Source organism: Hyperolius riggenbachi, chromosome 12 (assembly GCF_040937935.1).
Source record: "Hyperolius riggenbachi isolate aHypRig1 chromosome 12, aHypRig1.pri, whole genome shotgun sequence".
NCBI lineage: Eukaryota > Metazoa > Chordata > Amphibia > Anura > Hyperoliidae > Hyperolius > Hyperolius riggenbachi.
The window spans coordinates 237,417,861-237,437,023 of NC_090657.1; the positions used below are offsets into that span (position 1 = coordinate 237,417,861).

General features: G+C 49.2%; 1 protein-coding gene across 2 annotated transcripts in view; it reads right to left on the minus strand.

Annotated features, from left to right (window-relative positions):
* TRIM16 (tripartite motif containing 16) overlaps positions 1 to 19,163 on the minus strand; it is a 101,374-nt gene that overhangs the window by 16,074 nt on the left and 66,137 nt on the right. The window contains exon 5 of one of the 2 annotated variants that reach the window (XM_068264404.1): positions 1,868 to 1,960. In XM_068264404.1, coding sequence (XP_068120505.1) covers positions 1,868 to 1,960 — 93 coding nt within the window. Of the gene's footprint in view, positions 1 to 1,867; positions 1,964 to 19,163 lie in introns of both variants that reach the window. The other variant, XM_068264403.1, reaches the window with a different exon arrangement.

Below are 19,163 nucleotides of genomic sequence, written 5' to 3' on the forward strand. Positions count from 1 at the left end.
TAATACTAATTTACAGAATGAAAAACATGCAAAACACTCAAGTGTGAACGCAAGAGGTTATATCTATCAGCATTTGTTTTACTGTCCAGTGAAAACCTGTCCCTGCCTGATGCTGGTCTCCCAGCTGACGGACACGCAGATGTGAAGGTGCGTCACACCGGATGCTGCTTAATATACTGTGCTGCCCAGAATTATTCATACCTCTGGCAAATTTTGACTTAAAGTTACATTTATTCAACCAGTAAGTCATTTTTGGACAGGAAATGACATAGGTGTGTCCCAAAAGATAAGAAGACGATGTATAAGAGGCATTATTGTGTGGGGAAAAAAACAAAAACAAAACGTTTCTCGGCTTTTATTTACATTTGAGCAAAAAGTGTCCAGTCCAAAATTTTTCATACCCTTCTCAATAATCAATAGAAAATCCTTTATTGGCTATTACAGCAATCAAACGCTTCCTATAAATTTCAGACTAGCTTTTTGCATGTCTCCACAGGTAATTTTGCCCATTCATCTTTAGCAATGAGCTCCAAATCTATCAGGTTGGAGGGTCTTCTTGCCATCACCCTGATCTTTAGCTCCCTCCACAGATTCTCAATTGGATTCAAGTCAGGACTCTGGCTGGGCCACACCAAAATGTTAATATTGTGGTCTGCTAACCATCTCTTCACCACTTTTGCTGTGTGTTTTGGGTCATTGTTATGCTGAAATGTCCACTGGTGCCCAAGGCCAAGTTTCTCTGCAGACTACCTGATGTTTTAGTTGAGAATCTTCATGTATTTTTCATGGTGCCGTTTCCTGTGATTAGGTTCCCTGGTCCATTGGCTTAGATACACCCCCAAAGCATTAGGGACCTACCACCATGTATGACAGTGGGGATGGTGTTCTTTGGGCTGAAGGCTTCTCCTATTTTACGCCAAATGAAGGAAACATCATTGTGACCAAATAATTCAATGTTCGTTTCATCTGACTGTAACACAGAAGCCCAGAATTCTTCTTCTTTGTCCAGATGAGCATTTGCAAAGGCCAAGCAAGCTTTTGTGTGTCTTATCTGGAGAAGTGGCGTCCTCCTTGGTCTGCATCAGTGGAACCCAGCAGTGTGCAGTGTCTGTTGGATTGTCTGCCTTGAGACATTGCCACCAGCAGAGCCCAGATTCACCAGGATGGCCTTGGTGGTGATCCTTGGATTCTTTTTCACCTCTCTCACTATCCTCCTGGGCAGCACAGGTGTCACTTTTGGCTTCAGACATCATCCTCTGAGATTTTCCACAGTGCGGGACATCTTGTATTTTTTAATAATACTTTGCACTGTAGCCACTGGAACTAGAAAACATTTAGATATGGCCTTGTAGCCCTTTCCTGACTTGTGAGCAGCCACAATGTGCAGCCACAGGTCCTCACTGAGCTCCTTTGTCTTAGCCATGACTGTACACAAACCAACTGCAGAGAGCTGCTGTTTTTCACCTGTTAAGTTGATTAAAACAGCTGTTCCCAATTAATCAGGGTAATTAGGATGCTTTAGAACAGCTAGAATTAGACTATTTGGAATGGTACAGAACTTTGGATTTTCTCACAGACAGTCACAGTTTGTGAAGGGTATGAATCATTTTGCACTGGATACTTTTTGCTCAAATGTAAATAAAAGCTGAGATTTTTTTTTTTTTACCACAATGCCACTTACATCATCTTATCTTTTGGGAGACAACTATGTCATTTCCCGTAAAAAAAAAAAAAATTACTTTCTGGTTGAATAAAAGTAACTAAGTCAAAATTTGCCAGGGGTATGAATAACTATGGGCAGCACTGTACATCATACTACAGTGCCGGCTGTAGAAGGGTACAATCAAGCCTATATATCGTCACTTACATTTTAGGAAGCCTTCTCGCGTGGAGGGTACTGGAGCCGATATCCTGTGATTGGCCGGGACGATCGCAGAGACCACATTCTTAATCCCCAACTCTTCTGAAAAAGAAATTGCACTTACATTAATTATGAATTACAAAAATCTGCCTTCTTAAAGGGAACCTTAACTGAGAGGGATATGCAGGTTTCCTTTTGAACAATACCAGTTGCTTGGCAGTCGCGCTGATCTCTTTGGCTGCAGTAGTGGCTGAAACAAGCATGCAGCTAACTTAGTCTGACTTCAGTCAGAGCACCTGATCTGCATGCTTGTTAAGGGGCTGTGGCTACAAGTATTAGAGACACAGGATCAGCAGGAGAGTCAGGCAACTGGTATTATTTTAAAAGGAAAAATACATATCCTTCTCAGCTTAGGTTCCCTTCAAAACAAAAGGTATTTGTGATAATTCAGGATTGAGTGAGCATATGTCGTCACCCACAATGCATCACTGCTGAATATGCAAATCATCCCTTTGTTGTCCCTGTAAGGTAACCACACCTCCAGAATCACTGAAATGCAATAAGAATGGAATGAAATAAGTGGGCATTTTAGTCCTTTGTAGCTCCTTATACACTGCAGTGAGTTCTGGGTAATCTGTAACGCTAAATTAGGACGTCTAAACATTACAACATGGGCATTGGTTAGGGGACGAGCTTCAAAAGTTGACAGGAAGTCCCAAGTCTGGTGGTGAGGGAATGACACAGAACAGTCAAATCTGCAGAGTGGTGTCACCCTCTGGCTGTGTGACTCACAACAATGACCATGTAAGAGTACCTGTCTCGGTAAGTAAGTCATTCCACATGCCGTCATATTGTCTATTGCTGCAACCTGCTCAATGTTAAAAGGCTTCTGGTATGCTGGGTACACACGATACGTTATTCCGCTCGCCAATATATAAATATATATCCCAATATTTTAGTATAGCTAAACCTAATCCTACCCTCACACAGAACCCTCCCCATGACGCCTAACTCTAACTCCTCCTAGCTGCACAAACTAACTACCCCGATGCCTAAGCCCTAACCCCCCCCCCCCCCCCCCACACACTACCTCCCTAATACCACCATATGGGTGCCCGATATATATAGCCGGCGCTATTTACCGGGCGCCCAAATACCAATAAAATACATTGGCTCCTATGGCAGCGCCAAATTAGTACACTTGGCTCATGCGCCCAAATTTACTGTTTTTGCCAATCTGCACTCACAATATGACTGCCCTGTATACACAAGATCGCCAGTCTGCACACGCAATATGATTTAAATGCACAAGCAATATGACTGCTCTGCACACACACACACACACACACACACACACACACACACACACACACACACACACACACACACACACACGAGAGATGACTGCTCTGCACACACACGACATGACTGCTCTGCACACACACACACACACACGAGAGATGACTGCTCTGCACACACACGAGATGACTGCTCTGCACACACACGAGATGACTGCTCTGCACACACACACACACACACACACACACACACACACACACACACGAGATGACTGCTCTGCACACACACACACACACACACACACACACACACACACACACACACACACACACACACACACACACACACGAGAGATGACTGCTCTGCACACACACGACATGACTGCTCTGCACACACACACACACACACGAGAGATGACTGCTCTGCACACACACGAGATGACTGCTCTGCACACACACACACACACACACACACACACACACACACACACACACACACACGAGATGACTGCTCTGCACACACACACACACACACACACACACACACACACACACACACACACACACACACACACACACACACACACACACACACACGAGAGATGACTGCTCTGCACACACACGACATGACTGCTCTGCACACACACACACACACACACACGAGAGATGACTGCTCTGCACACACACGAGATGACTGCTCTGCACACACACGAGATGACTGCTCTGCACACACACGAGATGACTGCTCTGCACACACACGAGATGACTGCTCTGCACACACACACACACACGAGATGACTGCTCTGCACACACACACACACACGAGATGACTGCTCTGCACACACACACACACACACACACACGAGATGACTGCTCTGCACACACACACACACACACACACACACACGAGATAACTGCTCTGCACACACACACACACACACACACACACACACACACACACACACACACACACACACACACACACACACACACACACACACACACACACACACACGAGAGATGACTGCTCTGCACACACACGAGATGACTGCTCTGCACACACACACACACGAGAGATGACTGCTCTGCACACACATGAGATGACTGCTCTGCACACACACACACACACACAAGATGACTGCTCTGCACACACACACACACACACGAGATGACTGCTCTGCACACACACACACACGAGAGATGACTGCTCTGCACACACACGAGATGACTGCTCTGCACACACACACACGAGATGACTGCTCTGCACACACACACACACACGAGATGACTGCTCTGCACACACACACACACACACACACACACACACACGAGATGACTGCTCTACACACACGAGATGACTGCTCTGCACACACACACACACACACACACACACACACACGAGATAACTGCTCTGCACACACACACACACACACACACACACACACACACGAGATGACTGCTCTGCGCACACACACACACACACACACACACACACACACACACACACACACACACACACGAGAGATGACTGCTCTGCACACACATGAGATGACTGCTCTGCACACACACGAGATGACTGCTCTGCACACACACACACACACACACACACACGAGATGACTGCTCTGCACACACACACACACACACGAGATGACTGCTCTGCACACACACACACACACACACACACACGAGATGACTGCTCTGCACACACACACACACACGAGAGATGACTGCTCTGCACACACACACACAGACACACACACACACACGAGAGATGACTGCTCTGCACACACACGAGATGACTGCTCTGCACACACACGAGATGACTGCTCTGCACACACACACACACGAGATGACTGCTCTGCACACACACACACGAGATGACTGCTCTGCACACACACACACGAGATGACTGCTCTGCACACACACACACACACACACACACACACACACACACACACACACACACACACACACACACACACACACACACACACACACACACGAGATGACTGCTCTGCACACACACGAGATGACTGCTCTGCACACACACACACGAGATGACTGCTCTACACACACACACACACACACGAGAGATGACTGCTCTGCACACACACACACACACACACACACACACACGAGAGATGACTGCTCTGCACACACACGAGATGACTGCTCTGCACACACACACACACACACACGAGATGACTGCTCTGCACACACACACACGAGATGACTGCTCTGCACACACACGAGATGACTGCTCTGCGCACACACACACACACACACACACACACACACACACACACACACACACACACACGAGAGATGACTGCTCTGCACACACACGAGATGACTGCTCTGCACACACACGAGATGACTGCTCTGCACACACACGAGATGACTGCTCTGCACACACACACACACACACACACACGAGAGATGACTGCTCTGCACACACACGAGATGACTGCTCTGCACACACACACACACACACACACACACACACACACACACGAGATGACTGCTCTGCACACACACACACACACACACACGAGATGACTGCTCTGCACACACACACACACACACACACACACACGAGAGATGACTGCTCTGCACACACACGAGATGACTGCTCTGCACACACACACACACGAGAGGTGACTGCTCTGCACACACATGAGATGACTGCTCTGCACACACATGAGATGACTGCTCTGCACACACATGAGATGACTGCTCTGCACACACATGAGATGACTGCTCTGCACACACACGAGATGACTGCTCTGCACACACACACACACACACACGAGATGACTGCTCTGCACACACACACACGAGATGACTGCTCTGCACACACACACACACACACACACACGAGATGACTGCTCTGCACACACACACACACACACACACACACACGAGATGACTGCTCTGCACACACACGAGATGACTGCTCTGCACACACACACACACACACACACACACACACACACACACACACACGAGATGACTGCTCTACACACACACACACGAGAGATGACTGCTCTGCACACACACACACACACACGAGATGACTGCTCTGCACACACACACGAGATGACTGCTCTGCACACACACACACACACACACACACACGAGATGACTGCTCTGCACACACACACACACACACACACACACACACACACACACACACACACACACACACACACACACACACGAGATAACTGCTCTGCACACACACACACACACACACACACACACACACACACACACACACACACACACACACACACACACACACACACACACACACACACACACACACGAGAGATGACTGCTCTGCACACACACGAGATGACTGCTCTGCACACACACACACACGAGAGATGACTGCTCTGCACACACATGAGATGACTGCTCTGCACACACACACACACACAAGATGACTGCTCTGCACACACACACACACACGAGATGACTGCTCTGCACACACACACACACGAGAGATGACTGCTCTGCACACACACACGAGATGACTGCTCTGCACACACACACACACGAGATGACTGCTCTGCACACACACACACACACGAGATGACTGCTCTGCACACACACACACACACGAGATGACTGCTCTGCACACACACACACACACACACACACACACACACACACACACACACACACACACGAGATGACTGCTCTACACACACGAGATGACTGCTCTGCACACACACACACACACACACGAGATAACTGCTCTGCACACACACACACACACACACACACACACACACACACACACGAGATGACTGCTCTGTGCACACACACACACACACACACACACACACACACACACACACACACACACACACACACACACACACACACACACACACGAGAGATGACTGCTCTGCACACACATGAGATGACTGCTCTGCACACACACGAGATGACTGCTCTGCACACACACACACACACGAGATGACTGCTCTGCACACACACACACACGAGATGACTGCTCTGCACACACACACACACACACACACACGAGATGACTGCTCTGCACACACACGAGATGACTGCTCTACACACACACACACACACACACGAGAGATGACTGCTCTGCACACACACACACACACACACACACACGAGAGATGACTGCTCTGCACACACACGAGATGACTGCTCTGCACACACACGAGATGACTGCTCTGCACACACACACACACGAGATGACTGCTCTGCACACACACACACGAGATGACTGCTCTGCACACACACACACGAGAGATGACTGCTCTGCACACACACGAGATGACTGCTCTGCACACACACACACACACACACACACACACACACACACGAGATGACTGCTCTGCACACACACACACGAGATGACTGCTCAACACACACACACACACGAGAGATGACTGCTCTGCACACACACACACACACACACACACACACACACGAGAGATGACTGCTCTGCACACACACGAGATGACTGCTCTGCACACACACACACACGAGATGACTGCTCTGCACACACACACACGAGATGACTGCTCTGCACACACACGAGATGACTGCTCTGCGCACACACACACACACACACACACACACACACACACACACACGAGAGATGACTGCTCTGCACACACACGAGATGACTGCTCTGCACACACACGAGATGACTGCTCTGCACACACACACACACACACACACACACACACACACACACACACACACACACACACACGAGAGATGACTGCTCTGCACACACACGAGATGACTGCTCTGCACACACACACACACACACACACACACACACACACACACACACACACACACACACACACGAGATGACTGCTCTGCACACACACACACACGAGATGACTGCTCTGCGCACACACACACACACACACACACACACACACACACACACACACACACACACACACACACACGAGATGACTGCTCTGCACACACACGAGATGACTGCTCTGCACACACACACACACGAGAGGTGACTGCTCTGCACACACATGAGATGACTGCTCTGCACACACATGAGATGACTGCTCTGCACACACATGAGATGACTTCTGCACACACATGAGATGACTGCTCTGCACACACACGAGATGACTGCTCTGCACACACACACACACACACACACACGAGATGACTGCTCTGCACACACACACACGAGATGACTGCTCTGCACACACACACACACACACACACACGAGATGACTGCTCTGCACACACACACACACACACGAGATGACTGCTCTGCACACACACGAGATGACTGCTCTGCACACACACACACACGAGATGACTGCTCTACACACACACACACACGAGAGATGACTGCTCTGCACACACACACACACACACACACACACACACACACACGAGATGACTGCTCTGCACACACACACGAGATGACTGCTCTACACACACACACACACGAGAGATGACTGCTCTGCACACACACACACACACACACACACACACACACACACACACACACACACACACACACACACACACGAGAGATGACTGCTCTGCACACACACACGAGATGACTGCTCTGCACACACACACACACGAGATGACTGCTCTGCACACACACACACACGAGATGACTGCTCTGCACACACACACACACGAGATGACTGCTCTGCACACACACACACACGAGATGACTGCTCTGCACACACACACACGAGATGACTGCTCTGCACACACACGAGATGACTGCTCTGCACACACACACACACACACACACACACGAGAGATGACTGCTCTGCACACACACGAGATGACTGCTCTGCACACACACACACACACACACACACACACACACACACACGAGAGATGACTGCTCTGCACACACACGAGATGACTGCTCTGCACACACACACACACACACACACACACACACACACACACACACACACACACACACACACACACACACACACACACACACACACACACACGAGAGATGACTGCTCTACACACACGAGATGACTGCTCTGCACACACACACACACACACACACACACACAAGATGACTGCTCTGCACACACACACACACACACACACACACACACACGAGATGACTGCTCTGCACACACACACACACACGAGATGACTGCTCTGCACACACACACACACACGAGATGACTGCTCTGCACACACACACACACACACACACACACACACACACACACACGAGAGATGACTGCTCTGCACACACACACGAGATGACTGCTCTGCACACACACACACACGAGATGACTGCTCTGCACACACACACACACGAGATGACTGCTCTGCACACACACACACACGAGATGACTGCTCTGCACACACACACACACGAGATGACTGCTCTGCACACACACACACGAGATGACTGCTCTGCACACACACGAGATGACTGCTCTGCACACACACACACACACACACACACACACACACACACACACACACACACACGAGAGATGACTGCTCTGCACACACACGAGATGACTGCTCTGCGCACACACACACACACACACACACACACACACACACACACACACACACACGAGAGATGACTGCTCTACACACACGAGATGACTGCTCTGCACACACACACACACACACACACACAAGATGACTGCTCTGCACACACACACACACAAACACACACACACGAGATGACTGCTCTGCACACACACACACACACGAGATGACTGCTCTGCACACACACACACACACGAGATGACTGCTCTGCACACACACACACACACACACACACGAGATGACTGCTCTGCACACACACGAGATGACTGCTCTGCACACACACACACACACACACACGAGATAACTGCTCTGCACACACACACACACACACACACACACACACACACACGAGATGACTGCTCTGCACACACACACACACACACACGAGATGACTGCTCTACACACACACACACACACACACACACGAGAGATGACTGCTCTGCACACACACGAGATGACTGCTCTGCACACACACACACACACACACACACACACACGAGAGATGACTGCTCTGCACACACACGAGATGACTGCTCTGCACACACACACACACACACACACACACACGAGATGACTGCTCTGCACACACACACACACACACGAGATGACTGCTCTGCACACACACGAGATGACTGCTCTGCACACACACACACACACACACACACGAGAGATGACTGCTCTGCACACACACACACACACACACACACACACACACACACACACACACACACACGCGTTTCTAGCCATTTTGTCACTCCAGGCAAGAAAACCTGTGGCGCCCCCACCCCTCTGTGCTGCCCCCCCCGCATAGCGCTAATCCTTATTCAACCCCCACCACCATGCCCCCCACCACGCACACACAAGCCAGTTACCGGAGCTGATTGTGGACAAACTGAAGGCAATGGGATGACGGCGAGGGACTGGAGGAAGCTCCGGGTAAGTAAAAAAAAGTTGTAGTGTACCGTCTCTGGGTCTGTGTCTCTCTGTCTCTGACTGAGGCCAAGATTCAGCAGCAGCAATGCTGCAGCATCACCTCAGACAGCATGATTGCTCGCTGCTGATATCATCATCAGTGGTGCTGCAGCAGCTGCTGCTGCGTCACTCAAACTTAAAGGGAACCTAAACTGAGAGGCATATGGATGTTTCCTTTTAAACCATACCAGTTGCCTGGCAGTCCTGCTGATCTTTGGCTGCAGTAGTGGCTGAATCACACACCTGAGACAAGCATGCAGCTAATCCAGTCTGACTTCAGTCAGAGCACCTGATCTGCATGCTTGTTCAGGGGCTGTGGCTAAAAGTATTAGAGACACAGGATCAGCAGGAGAGTCCGGCAACTGGTATTATTTTAAAAGGAAAAATCCATCCTTCTCAGTTTAGGTTCCCTTTAGGACCCTTTTCCACTAGCAAATGCAGGTGATTTGCGCTTGCAATCTTGTGAGCTCCATCTTCCACTATGCGCGTTTCGCTTTACCATTGTCGGGAATGAGAATCGCGACGAGAATCGCGCTGGCCGGCAATCGCATTTCAGCAAAAACCAAACCAAGATTGATGCGTTGTAGTGGAAAACGAGCACCAGAATTTACATGCGGTGCTCTAGCAACTAGAAAAATGGCTGTGATCCGCTTTTTAAATTGGATTGCAGCCAGCGGAAAAGGGCCCTAACTACTCTGCCCAGAGTGGCCAGCATAGCTTGCTTCGCCCACCTAGTGACAGCCCAACTCAACAACCCCCCCCCCCCCCCCCCCCCACACACACACACACACACATACATACACTGAGATCTATGCACAGTGTCAGTGTACTGAATAGATCAAGGCTTACTTTGGAGATTCCCAGCATTACACAGTTTGCATAAAATACATACACATAATTCTTACATTACTTGTTTAACATGTGCGCAGTGTGTAGGTAACATTTACATGTACTTCGTACGCACATACTGTACATTTTTACCATCCAATAATGAATATACCGGAACAGTTAAAGTAAACCTGAGCCGAAGCTCTGGTTCAGAAAGAGATACCTAGAGAGAGGGAAGCCTCTGGAACCTGTTGAGGCTTCCCTCGCTGTCCAATAGTCCCCTGCCGCTGAGCGCGGACCCACTTCCTGCACATTGGGGCTGTGCTCCTCTTTGTTACCAGCACAGTCATGCTGCTAGCTGCACAAGTACAGCTGCACTTGGTGACAAAAGAGGACTGTGACCCCAATTAGATGACCAACTAGCCCTTGTCAGCAATCGTCCGGGGGTCTGGGCTCAGCTACAAGGGACCAGAGGATCCAGAAGCTTCCCTATCTTTAGGTAAGTATCTTTGGCTCAGGAGTACTGTAGGGGGGGGGAGGTTGGGGGAAAATGAGTTGAACTTACCCGGGGCTTCTAATAGTCCCCCGCAGACATCCTGTGCCCACGCAGCCACTCACCGATGCTCTGGCCCTGCCTCCGGTTCACTTCTGGAATTTCTGACTTTGAAGTCGGAAAACCACTGCGCCTGCGTTGCCGTGTCCTCGCTCCCGCTGATGTCACCGAGAGCGTATTGTGCAGGTCCAGTATGGTCTGTGCCTGCGCGGTACGCTCCTGGTGACGTCAGCAAGAGTGAGGACACGGCCGTGCAGGCACAGTGGTTTTCCGACATTAAAGTCAGAAATTACAGAAGTGAACCGGAGCATCGGTGAGTGGCTGCGCGGGCACAGGACGTCTGCGGGTGATCACTAGAAGCCCCAGGTAAGTCTGTTTCCCCCCCCCCCCCCTACAGTAGTCCTTTAAAATGGGCTCCTGACATGCCCGGTTATTAGGGTGCTGCCACAGGCTGCAATGCAACATGCCGATATGGTGGCACTGAGTGCGTAATTTAGGTGCCAGCATTCTGCCATTGTATTGCCAATCTCAGGCTAGTTGTATGGGGATTCCAGAGTGGCACAGCAAAGATTTTATCTGTAATAAGCCATCTGCTATATTATAGCCAAGCAATGTTCGGTGGTGTCAGTTTGGCAATCAGGAATGGGTGCTCAGCCATGCTATAAATGAGCGCCAGGGGTTAGTTTGGGTTGGGAATGTGTGATAGGCTATAGTATAGCCAAGCACTTTTTGGCTGCATCGGTTTGGAGATCAGGGATTAGCATACTCAGATAAAAAGCTTGGTGTGCATGTGTGTGTATGTGTGTGTACTCTGTGCATGTGTGTGTGTGTACTCTGTGCATGCGTTTGTGTCTGTATACTATGCAAATGTATTTGTATGTGTGCGTGTGCTTCCCATACAATGCCCTGCATACCTCTAGACTGTCTGCTTCTGAATGATCTCTGCAGGCTGTTTGGTGGAATGTCCTACAGACAGTAATCAGATGAGAGTCTTTTCATTTGTCTTCTGCCATCCCCAGACCTGGCATATCACCTCTGGCTTCCCTTCAGTAACTGTACTTCCATAGGGGGGAGTCAGCTCAGGACAGGCACACACAGGGGTCAATAGTTCAGGTAGAGCAGAGACACGGACAGCAGTATGGCCTCGATTCATAAAACTGCCTGCGAGCGGGGAAAGTCGAGCGGGGAAACACCGCTGTCGGTATTTCCGCCTTCAGGGTGGTAATTCATAAAAATTTAGCTACTTGTGATATACGTGCGGAGATATTCCGCTGTAGGCAGGCGTTAGGCTGTCGGTAGGCATGCAGAAACAGGAGAAGCTGGCCGAGTCACTCCGTGCGGTGTTCTCTCTGCAGCTGCTTGGGAGGTCTGTCCCATTCACTGCACTGTATTCCGCACGCTTCTCGCCACATCAGAGGTAGCGGTAATACCCGTCCGCATACCGCTACCTCTAATCTTTATGAATTGACATTTGTTACTGTTGCTGTGATAATCACCGCGCAAGGCGGTGATTGATCACTCTGCTCGCGAATGTCGGCTTTTCATGCGGAAAAAGCCTTTATGAATGCATATTTTGCTGTGTGGTCGGTAAAGTGAGCGTTTTTTTGCATTTCCGAATGCGGGAATGCTTTATGAATCGAGGCCTATGTGTGTCTTCTGCATCCACAATGTTTCCTATAGTTCTATCAGTGTTTAGGACAGGGCAGATGACCCACAGGGTGGAGGGAGGGCAGTGGGGGGTGCTGGAGACTACAGCTATTTCATGAACTACTGCTAGTGCCAGGCAGCTGTGCAGTGAGTGGAGGCATGTGAGCAGCGCCCCCCCCCCAGATGCTGTGCCTAAGGACAGATGGAATCTCCCCCACCTTATGCCTCTGCATGTCTGGCAGCAGCAGCAGATCTCCTTCTGTAGTTTTAAACCTCGCGCTGGGCTGAGCAATGAGAAAGAGGCTGTGTGTATGTGTGATGTGACACAGCGGGAGAGAGACAGGGGGCGGGGCAGCCAAGTGCAGAGCTCTGCAGCTGCTGATACATAGAGAGACAAGCAGCCAGAGACAATGGCAGCACTGAACATGAGCTCCTGAAACTTTACCAATTTTACCTTGTAATGGGCAACTGAATGGACACAAAGGACACAACCAAGACACAGCCAAGACCAAGACATAACATGGAAACCAGAGGAGCCTATGGAAGTCTAAAGAATAAAAAGACTAAAGATTAAAAAGCAAATGCTCTGAATGGAGAAGATAACCACCTATAAAAGGATAAACAAGCTGTGTCACTCAGAGGAAAAGCAACAAGCAGCAGCAGCCAGCTCCAGCCAACCAACAGATCCCAACACCAGCAGAGAGTAACCCCAGAACTGACCAAACCTGCAGAAAACAAGGTAAGGGCATTTCTGCTGAATATTACTTCTAGAAATAGGAAAAAGTTTATCAAGGGATTCACAATGGAAACCATATTAGAGCCAGCAGATCAAAAGGCAAGCCAGGATGCAGATAAGCCCAGCACATCTAGCAGCAGGAGGTCTGGCACTCGGGAGATTGTTTACTCTCCTGGCAATAAAAGCAATGATGCAAAGAAAGAAGAAAGACTGAAGCTAACTAAAAGCATGCCAGAGACTCTGTTTGCTGACTATTCCTCTAACCCTAGAGTAAGAACAAACCTGATATTTTTTACACATGACACCCAAGCTTGGCATACTGCCATCTGTGAAAAATTTGAAAAAAGCATTAAAAAAAATGGCATCACGAATGGGAGACAAATCAGAATAAAAGACAAGGAGGACCCAGAGGTTACTACACTTACAGTAACTGTATACCACAATGGCAGTGTCTTGATCCAGGGGGCAGAACGTTACTTAAATATATTTGAAAAGAGTTATCCTGATATTGAAAGACTTGCAATTAACTTTAAAGAAAACCAGACAAACTCTGTCAACACAAACAATGGTCGTAAATCATCTGCAAGGACTGCTCCCAGAGAGAAGGCTGAAGACGAATCTCCAAAACAACAGCCCCTCTCCAGAGACCAGACACCAGGCTTCTCACACCCCTCTCTGGAGACTCTCAGAGAAAGTCTGTCCCAATTAGAAAGGGACTTCACCCTTTTCAGGGAAGAAAGGAAAAGCAGCCAAGGTGTGAAAAATGCAAATGATCAACTGAGAGAAGAAATAGCCAGGATGAAAGCTGAGCACACTGCAGCCTTGAATGATATGAACATTTCCCTACAAAAACTACAGGAGGAAAGCTCACAACTTAAAGAGGATATCAGGAAATTAAAAATATTAAAACAGCCACAACAGTTAGAGGAGACAACAAAAAGCACAAAGGCCCACACAACACCTGTGCCGACCAAAGACAGTGATCCCCACAACACACAGGATACAATAATCACCCAAGAGACCAGTGACAATCACAGCCATCCAGCCCCCTCTCCAAATACTGCCAACACAGCCTCATCCAACAACCCACAGCCCAAGCCTCAACACCAAGCAAATCACTCCTATAAACATCGCAGTCCTGACATTGTGCTGGTTATAGACTCTAATGGAAAATACCTGGACATAAGAAGACTCTTTCCAGGGATGCATGCCATCAAAATCATCACTTCAACTATTGAACAAGTAACACAGGTCATTAATGAGCCTTATTTCACCGACCCAAAACATCTCATCCTGCACACCGGCACCAATGACATTATACAAGAAAACACCACAGACCAAGAAACCATCACATACAAACTGTCACAACTAGTTAAAAGGGCACAGCAGAAATTCCCCAGCACAAAGATTATCCTCTCTTCCCTGCTCCCAAGAAGAGACATTCCTCACCAGACAATTACAGAGATCAATGCAGAGCTGGCCTCCAGTCTCAGATCCTCACCAGACATACAACTGGCACAGCACACCACAATCACAACCGACCATCTGTACAACAACAAGCACCTTGACAAACAAGGAGTCAGCCGCCTAGCAAAGGAACTAAAGGACATGGTGCTAAGTAGACCCCAGAGACTCCAAGAAAGCCCCAACTCAACAATCAGTCAGCAAACCACAATGTCCCAACACCAGAGAGAGAGCCCACAAGCATGGCAAACATGTAGGAAACCGCCTGCCCCACAATGGCAACACAAAGCGACAGAGGGTAGCATCATGGCGGAAATCAGAACTTTGCTTATCAATATACAAAGCAGATTGAGGTGACACCCACAACAGTGTCCACCCTCCCCTTGAAAATACTGAGTCCTATGAAAATTTCTGCTCATTACAAGGTAAACCGACTCAAAATGACATCCCTTATCATCAGTAGCTGAAACATCCAAGGGCTGAACACCTCAGCTTTTGGATCCAAAACAAATGATCCAGACTTTAAAAAGAGACTTGAAAACATTGATATCCAAATCCTCCTGGAGACATGGACCCGGGCAGAGGATGAATCTTTCGTACCCATGGGGTACCGGGAATTCTCCATATCTGCCCAGAAAAACAGGAACATTAACCTCCCTGGCGTTCTATTAAAATCGCCAGGGAGGCTGCGGGAGGGTTTTTTTTAAATAAAAAAAAAAGTATTTCATGCAGCCAACTGAAAGTTGGCTGCATGAAAGCCCACTAGAGGGCGCTCCGGAAGCGTACTTTCGATCGCCTCCGGCAATCGAAAGTAACAAGATAGGCCGCAATGAGCGGCCTATCTTGTTTCGCTTTCCTCGTCGCCATGGCGACGAGCAGAGTGACGTCATGGACGTCAGTCGACGTCCTGACGTCAGAGCCGCCCGATCCAGCCCCTAGCGCCGGCCGGAACTGTTTGTTCCGGCTGCGCTGGGCTCGGGCGGCTGGGGGGACCCTCTTTCGCCGCTGCACGCGGCGGATCGCCGCGGAGCGGCGGCGATCGGGCAGCACACGCGGCTGGCAAAGTGCCAGCTGCGTGTGCTGCTTTTTTCAGACTGCAAATCGGCCCAGCAGGGCCTGAGCGGCGACCTCCGGCGGCATACCCCGAGCTCAGCTCGGGATTACCGCCAAGGAGGTTAAACAGGGCCGCCGTTCAGGAGGCATACTAATCTGGTATAAGGAGGAGCTCACAGAGCACATTAAAGCAATCAAACGAGGAGACAGTCACATCTGGATCAAAATAAACAGCTCCATCCTCACCTCTCAGTCTGACATGTACCTGTGTGCAGCATACATCCCCCCAACAGAGTCCCCTTACTACAAACCTGACATCTATGAGGTCCTACAAAGAGAAGCCAGCCACTTCCAGTCTCAGGGCAGAGTGCTCATCTATGGAGACCTCAACGCTAGAACAGGCACAGAGAAGGACTATCTGACCTCTGAGGGAAACACATACATACTTGGAGGAGAGAGCTACTACCAGGAACCAATGCAGACAGCAAGAAACAGCTATGACAAGACAGTAAACAAAAGTGGGAAAGCCCTGTTGAACCTGTGCCGGAGCCTCGGCCTATACATAATGAATGGGCGAACCAGGGGTGACTCTCTTGGGAGATTTACTATGAACTCACATGTAGGCAGCAGTGTGGTAGATTATGCTGTCACAGACACAGACCCCATAAACATCAATGCCCTCATAGTCACCCCTGAAACACACCTGTCAGACCACAACCAAATCCTGCTGTACCTGAAATCCACCGATAAACCAACCACACAGCAACCTCACCAGAACGGTCTCTACAAGCTGCCACCATCCTTCAAATGGCCCAAAGAGTCTGCCATCAAATTCACCAACATGACCAACACTGCCAAAATCCAAGAACTGCTGACAAACTTTCATACCAACCTATATGAACCAAACAAACAAGGTGTCAACCATGCAGTGAAGGACTTCAGCAACATCTTATATAACATGGCAGTACTCGCCGGCCTCAAGCAGACCAACTTTAAGAGATCCACAAATAAACAGTCCCAAAAATGGTTTGACAGTGAGTGCAAGGCTCTACGTAATTCTCTAAGGGCAGCCTCTAACCAAAAGCACAGAGACCCCAACAACCAGGACCTAAGGGAAGCCCATGACCACCTACAGAGACAATACAAAGACACCCTCAGGCGGAAAAAACAGAGCCACATCTCCCACAAACTCCAACAGCTGGAGGACTCCCTCCAAGACAACTCATTCTGGGAGACCTGGAACCACATTGGGACAAAGCCCAAGAAAAGCCCTCTACACATCCAAAATGGCCACATCTGGCTCCACTACTTCAGGGACCTCTACAAAGACATCCCAGAAAATGCCCAAACCCCGGAACAGAAACAAATAGCCGCAAAGCTGAAGGACATGGAGGAGACAATCAAGGACTTTCAAAACCCCCTGGATACACCAATCACGATGGAGGAAATAAGAGAAAGAACAAAGCTGATAAAATGTAAGAAGGCTAGCGGTACCGATGGCATCCTGCCAGAGATGATCAAATACAGCCCCCCGGACATACATGAGGCACTCGCAAGACTTTTCAACCTTATCCTGAGTGCGGGCTCCTTTCCTCAGGCCTGGAGTGAAGGCCTCATAACACCCATCTACAAGAATGGGGACAGATACGATCCAGCAAACTACAGAGGAATCTGTGTCAGCAGTACACTGGGGAAACTGTTTAACAGCATCATCAATAAAAGGATCCTCTCCTTCCTCACACAGCAGGACGTACTCAGCAAAAGCCAAGCTGGGTTCATGCCAAACCACCGCACAACCGACCACATCTACACACTGCACAGCCTTATCAAGACCCATGTCCACAGCTCACGCGGCAAAATACACGCTTGCTTTGTGGATTTTAAGAAGGTGTTTGACTCGGTGTGGCACCCAGGCCTTTTCCTAAAACTCCTAGAGAGCGGAATAGGAGGTAGAATCTATGATGTCATCAAGAGTTCATATACTGGGAACCAATGCAGTGTGAAAGTGGACGGGAAGAGAAGCGCGTTCTTCAAGCAGGGTCGAGGAGTCAGGCAGGGCTGCAGTTTGAGCCCAACGCTCTAACATATTTATTAACCAACTGGCTGTAGCCCTGGAATCCTCCCCAGCACTAGGCCTCCTCTTGCATGACCACGAGGTG